General features: G+C 45.5%; 1 protein-coding gene across 1 annotated transcript; it reads left to right on the top strand.

The window, feature by feature from the left end:
- Positions 1–1,616: 1,616 nt before the first annotated feature.
- SPATA19 (spermatogenesis associated 19) lies at positions 1,617–5,997 on the top strand. The gene is made up of 5 exons (XM_035008757.1): positions 1,617–1,714; positions 1,884–1,940; positions 2,445–2,537; positions 2,718–2,809; positions 5,220–5,997. The coding sequence occupies exons 1-5, from the start codon at positions 1,637–1,639 to the stop codon at positions 5,299–5,301; spliced, it is 402 nt and encodes a 133-aa protein (XP_034864648.1). The 5' UTR covers positions 1,617–1,636; the 3' UTR covers positions 5,302–5,997.
- Positions 5,998–6,805: the final 808 nt, after the last annotated feature.

Here is a 6,805-nt window from a genome sequence, read left to right as displayed (position 1 = left end):
TAGGGGATAGTGGTAGAAACAGAGATGTTGACAAGTAATTTCATCTTCTGTTTTTTAATTTCAGTCCCCCTGGGAGTTAGGTTGGGGTCATATGACTAGTACTGGCCAATAAGCTTTAAGAAGAAGCCTTTGGGCTGAAGCAGAAGAGCTGATTTTGTTCCTCCATATGTTCTCTCTCCTTGCTTCGGCAATCATGGAGGTAACATCATGAGACCTTGGAGCCACGGGATGGAATTCTTCCTGGATCTCTAAGTCACCACATGGAACACGACTTCCCTGAAGAGCTTCTCAACTTGTATTGGAGTTTTTGAGAGTGAGAAGTGAAGCTTTTTTGTTTTTATTTTTAATTCTAGTTAGTTAACATGCAGTGTTATGTTAGTTTCAGGTGTACAATATAGTGATTCAACACTTCCATACATCACCCTGTGTGAGAAATAAACCTTTTTAATTTGGGGACTAGTTTGTTGCTTCAACATAGCCTAGAGTATTCTGTTCAATAAAGAAGATGTAAAATTGAGGTGATTTGTCGAGAGGGAGGAGACATAGTGTCTATATGAGGGGAATTGGGGAGAGAGATACTCTTTGATACTCTTGGAAGAATGAGAATGAGAACATTTATAGAATATTAGAGCTAAAAGAAACTACAGACATTATTCTGTTCTTTTCATTTTGAAGACAAAGAAACTAGAACCAGAGACTGATGATTGATTGGGTCAGGGTCACACAATGAGTTAGTGTAAAGACAGGATTGCAACCCTGGTTTTTAGGACCTTGAGAATAGTCTCAGGGTTAGGCTACAGTTACTTTTGAGAGCAGCTGGACATTTGCTTAGGATCCTTTAGATATTCTGAATTCCTCAATTTCTCGGTGAAAGTTCTAGATGGGAATAGCAGCCACCTGAGCTATCAATGTTTCCCCCAACTCTGAAGTCACAACACAATCTCCTTTTCACCTCAACTTTACCGTCCTTCCATTGCAGCAGTCCACTGGAAATCATCAGGAAATTATTTTTTTTATAATAAATGGCACTTGCACTTTTTACTCTATACCTTTAATTGTTTGGATTTTTTTTTTTATGATTTGAATCACTGGTGTAAACAAAGTAGAAAAAAAGAAAATGTCCTTGTTGGGAATTTTGTTCCTCTATCTTTGATATTTTGGGGGGTGGACAAATTCTTTCTTCCCCCATATGTAAGAATAAGAAGTACCTGTGGCATTGTTGGAATCAACTTCTAGAGGGCCTGTTTCATTTTGTTACAAATTTATTCTTTTGATTCATAGAATGTTTTTCTGCTTCAGCATTGCTTAAAACCGGGTGACCCAACCAAATCTCTATAATTTTGATAATTTCCCCCTGTGTCTTCCTCAGGTTTATATTGGTTGTATCTTATTTTTTGTTCCCATCCCCTTATCTGTCCATTTCTGAGCTATGGCCATCACTAAGGCAGATACTTCCTGACCTCTTTTTTCCATCTTCACTCTGACCCTAGAGATTAAAGGAGGCCATTGTCACATCATAACTGGCCAGCCAATCAGGTGGGCAGCTCCCATCAATGACCTCCTTGTTCCAGAGGAGTTCTCAGGCAGCTTCGATGGAAGGAGGGAGCCAAGAAGGAGGCCTGGCATAAGTTCAAAGATGATAATTACAACATGGATTGTGTACATTCTTGCCCGGAAAGGTGCAGGGTTCCCCTTCCCACCAAAAACCAGTTCGGTAAGTATAGCTGGGGGTAGCTACCTGGAATTGTTTCTCATCTATCTGCTCCCTTCTGAGCTCTCCACTGCTCTTCCAAGAGATCTTATGATATATAACTGGATAAGAATGGAGGAGGAGGGCTGGGTCTCTAGGTATTCTGAGGCATTAACTTACCAATTTGTTGCAGGACGTTGAAGTTGTAGAAAGCGAGGCTGTATCTATAGTACAGCACTGGCTGAAAAAAGTGAGTAACATTCCTCTATGACTCAGGGTACCCCAAATTCTAGAGAGCTGGCCTCCGTGGGTGCAGGAATCTGGACTCCTTTCCCCTTAGAACTGGGTAACTCAAGTTCTTTGCTAAACACTTTGCCTAGAGCTGTGTCTAATTCACCAAATGTCCTGAAAGATGCTGGGGCTTGTGTCCTTGTCAAAGGTGTGTTGGAATCACCACTATCCTTACCCTTCTTCTTAAGGATACTGGATGAGGGGTTTCAGATGTGTCATCTCCAGCTACAGGGAGTCTCAGGGATACCTTGGGATAGGGCCAAGGACTTAATGAGCCCCCTGGAATTCTACAGGAAGGTAGTAATAGACATGCTTATTGCAGGGACTGTGAGATACAGAGTGTGTATGTGAGGACACATTACATGTGTGTTGTGACAGAGGGGAAAACAGGGAAAAGGCAGAAGAGACAGACTTGGGCTCAGATACAGAGCAACACTTTCAGGGGAAATTGCTCACCTTTCAGACTGAAGAAGAAGCTTCCCAGGACATAAAGGAGAAGATGTCCACCAACTGTACCCCCACCCATGGCCAAGATGTACATGTCACCAGAGATGTGGTAATTGAGAATTTGAGACAATCATCCTAGGGGAGTGGGCAGAGATGGAGGTGGGCAGGCACAGGGTCCAACTGAAAAGGGTCTTGGGCTAGTGGGCAGAGCTTGTCCAGGCTGGGCTCCATCCTGGCCATGGTGTCCTTGCTGGACAGTAATCATGTGCACACTACCCCGATTTCCTAGGTGAAGCACCATCTCTCAAAGTCCGATTTGTTGGCAAACCAGAGTCAAGACGTCCTGGAGGAAAGAACAAGAATCCAGTTCATAAGATGGAGGTAAAGCCTCTCATTTGCCCTGAGTGGAGTTGTGGGGAGGGAGGCACAAGTCCCCCACCTTTGGGATTCCTGGCCAACACAAACTCATGGCTATTCTTCTCCAGAGACATTGACTTCTTTGGCTGAGAAATTTTTCAGCCTTACTTTGGGGTTTTAAGGGAATATTTTTGCTATCTTGAAAGCCCAGCTCATTCCTAAGTTTTAACATGATTTCAGGGGTTGCAAAACTGGGCTTGCTCACCATTTCTTCAATGCTTCTGAATAAATTTCAGACTTCTGTTACTTTTGCACTTGATTTGTTCAGAGGTGGCTGCACTTTAAAGAGCTAAAAGAAAATAAGCTCTTAAAATGCAAAAGCCTGAGCCCTCATCTGCAGCTGAGGTGAGAGGAGTTTTTTCAGCACCCTAGGCTAGAATTCTGTGCTCCACATTATGGTGGCTTTGCCAGCCTCCCACCGTGCTTGCTAGAGCACAGACCACCTCCTTCCCTTTCCTGGTTCCAAAGGGCCGGAGACCCAATGTGGAGGGAGCTGGGCCTGAAAGCTGGCTCATTTCTTCTGGCATAAGCTTCCCTATTTCCTTTTCAGGACTGTGTTCACTCAGGGTCTCTTTCCAGCAGAAGACTTGGGGGTTTAAACTTGTCCTCCATGAAAATGTGGAGGAGCTCTCTCTCTCATTTCTGTACTCTTTTTCTTCCCATGTCCCCATCGCCAGCTTTGTTCACTTCTATCAAGGAGGACGCATTTCTCAAGAAATGTATTTTTGCTTTGGGGATATCCAGTTTTCTTGTGTTTACCCCTTATGGTGCCATTAGTATTTTAAAACAGGATTCAAATGCTCAGGAGGGAGTGACAAATGGTGGAATTTGAGACCTTCCTGGAAAAGACTTTTTGGATGGGAACTGTATTCTAAAATCATAAAGGTTGGGGACTGTAATCCAGCCATAGCCTTATACGTGGGAGCCTGTCCCTGCCTGACACGGCTGCACTGGATGGAACTCTACATGTGGCAGTTCCTTGGTCTGGATAATATGAACATCATCTTCAGAAATTTTTTAGACCTTAGCTCTATGGCATAACCAGGTTAAAGCTTTGGAGACAAGCTACAGGAATCACAATTTTCCATATATAATTTTTCCACTTTGCACTTTCTGTGGATTTTTTAAGCCCATAAACTGTGCCTGGCTCCCCCTCCAATCCACTGGTTTTGGCATTCTTTTATTAGTTTCAGTAAATATGTAGTCAAGGAATACATATCCCTTCATTAAGCATCAGCAGATACTCATTTTTTTTGGTAGATGTTTGCTAGGCCCTCTAAAGAGAGAAAATAAGATGGAGTCCCCAGTTTCAAAGGGATAAAAGTGAACTCGATGAATAAGGTATGTGAATATTAGAGAAAATGTCAGACAAGCCATGAGGAGTATCTACAAGAGCATAGCATGGGGGACCCAGCTTGTGCAAGTTCTAGGCTTTGCTACCTGGGGGACCCTGGAAAGGTTTCTAGCAGGACATTTGCTTGGACTGACCCATGGACTGGGTAGGGACTGAATAAACAAGAGTGGGGAGGAGGGGGCTTCCACAGGTCATGAGAGCCTTGGCAACTTGGCCAATTCCACCTGGCCTCCAGTGCGCAGGGCTGTGGCCCTTTCTCTGGGCCTTGGGCTGGGAGTAATCTCTCCCTTTTCTGGAATCCCTTTATTTTTTCTTACCCCATTCTTTGGGCACTGACTCAGCTCTACCTTGTGTGAGTGATAAATGAGCATATTTATCACCTTCAGGCTTCAAGTCTTTGAGGCAGTATCAATGCTGTCTTCACATTGAAAGTCCCAAGGCACCTAGAACAATAGAGGCAAAAATGGGGGATTCAGTTGGAATCGAGGGTTTGTGGGGGGAGAGGGGGATGGAGTTGAAGAGGACATGAATTGGACCACAGAGACAAAGGCAAGTCTGCATAGTGAAATAAAACAGAACAGCAGTGATGTGGGCCTTCAGCTTCTTTGTGGCAGATTTTTGCAGAATTATCTCTAAACCATGGTAAGTATGGCACAGTGTAGGTCATAAAGAGCTGATAAGGAAGTTGGATCCAGAAGGGGTGAATTCCTTGTCTTACAAGACCACTGACCTGATGTGCACCTCTAGTAAAGGCACTTAACCTCTCTGTTTCTTCAACTCTTCTTAGGACCATTTGCTACCTGCCCAGGATTATTGGGTGGCTCAGGGGTACTTGATAGTAAAAAACAAAACAAAACAAAACAAAAAAATCTTTGTGTGCCTCATGCAAGACAAGTGAAGGACTAGCTCAAAAGTTCACGGAGACAGGGTCAGAACTATCGTTTGTATGATTCCAACCCATTCACTATGCCTAGTGAAAGAGAAACTCAGGAATCCCAATGTTTGAATGGTGTTTTGCAGCCATACCCGTATCTTCCAAGTGCCGAGTGAGGCGAGGAGTGACGTTATGAGAGACCGAATAGAGCAGGTGAGAAGAAGGTAAGCTGTTGGAGATTATCTGATTTGTACACCTAATAGGGTCAGGGGGTGGTGGGCGGGCGTGTTTCTGGCCTCTCCTTTGCAGGTTCCCTGACTGTGTCTGGAACCCTTCTATGTTGAGTGCCTCTTCGTAAGACTCTGCTCCAGGGCCTGAATGGGGCAATGGCTGACCAGCCACCCCAGCTCCATACCATGGTCTGGGTGTGCGCTCTGGGCAGGCTTTGCCATCTGGCAGCCTCCTGTCTGCCTTGCTCCTCTTCTCTGTCCCTGCAGCATAGGGAACCTTATGGATGAATCATCTCAGTGGATTCCCAACAGAAATTCCTATGCAGAATGCTGAGAGCTACAGGTGAGAGGGCGGACAGGTGAGGAGCTGGGCAGGGGAGATGGTGAGCCTGGGCGTGAGACATTGCACTGGGGCGGGAGCTTGATAATAAGGTTTAGCCTTTCCTTTGATGAGGGGGCCTGCACTTGGGGCCAGTGAGAGTGGGGGCTAGGGCAGCTGCCTTATTTTAGGCTCCTGCAGTGCATCTCTTAAATTTCTGGAAGGACTCCAAGTCAAGTTCGGATTGGCCTCTCTGACCCTTCTAGCTGCAGTGTCACCGTGAGGGCTTCTCAATCATGCACAGGCTAGGGACCACCTGGGGATCTTGTGTTAGTAGGTTGTGGGGGGCCTGCTGTACTGCGTTTCTAACATGCCCAGGCATTGCGTTTCTAACATGGGGTCTACTGACCCCATGATGAACCACAAGATCACAGAACACTGGGGTCAGCAGTGAGGGCACATAGGTTTTGGCCCTGCCACCAATAAGGGCCTTGACTTTGGGTCCTGTGACTTCTTGGCCTGCGCTGGGTACCAGTGATCATAACAGTGGCCATTTACGGAGCTCTGGGAGGTAGAAGGCCAATGACAGGCAATACACTACAGAGGCCATTTATTCAGGAAAAGGTTACTGCACCCTTGCCAAGTATGAAGACTGAACTGGCTGTCATGGGGGTGCTGAAGGAGTGTTTTAGACCCAGTTGACCTGCAACATGCTTAAAGGAAGGCCATGGAGGTAGAGTGCTGGCATTTATGGAACACTTACCGAATGCCAGGTTTGGCACAAGGCATTGTCAAAATTTCTTACCTGATCCAAAAGAACCTTAAGAGGAGGGCATTGTTCATGCCCATTATACAGACGGCAGAGGTTAAGCCAAGCCTTAGGAGTGGACACTATCTTTCAGTCCAGCTCTGTCTTGGGTAAGTTGATTTATGCCCCCGTGCCTCAATTTCCTCAGACTTCAGAACATTGCCTTGAGGAAAATGGCTATCAGCACTTAGTCAATGACATGATGTGCCATGTCAACTGTTGACTAATATTAAAGACAATGAGGAATCTGGGATGCTTGCAGGGTCTTCTGAAGTTTGAAGAAGCAGAGCCAGGTCTGTCTGATGCACCACCGTCCTTTCCCTCCGTGGGTTTTTCTGCTCTACACGCAGCTCTAGGAATGTTGGGACTGGCTTC

The sequence above is a fragment of the Mirounga leonina genome, unplaced genomic scaffold (genome assembly GCF_011800145.1).
Source record: "Mirounga leonina isolate KUSES-001 unplaced genomic scaffold, KU_Mleo_1.0 Mir_153, whole genome shotgun sequence".
NCBI lineage: Eukaryota > Metazoa > Chordata > Mammalia > Carnivora > Phocidae > Mirounga > Mirounga leonina.
The sequence above is the reverse complement of the archived record's forward strand: the minus strand, read 5'-3'. Positions and strand labels throughout refer to the sequence as shown.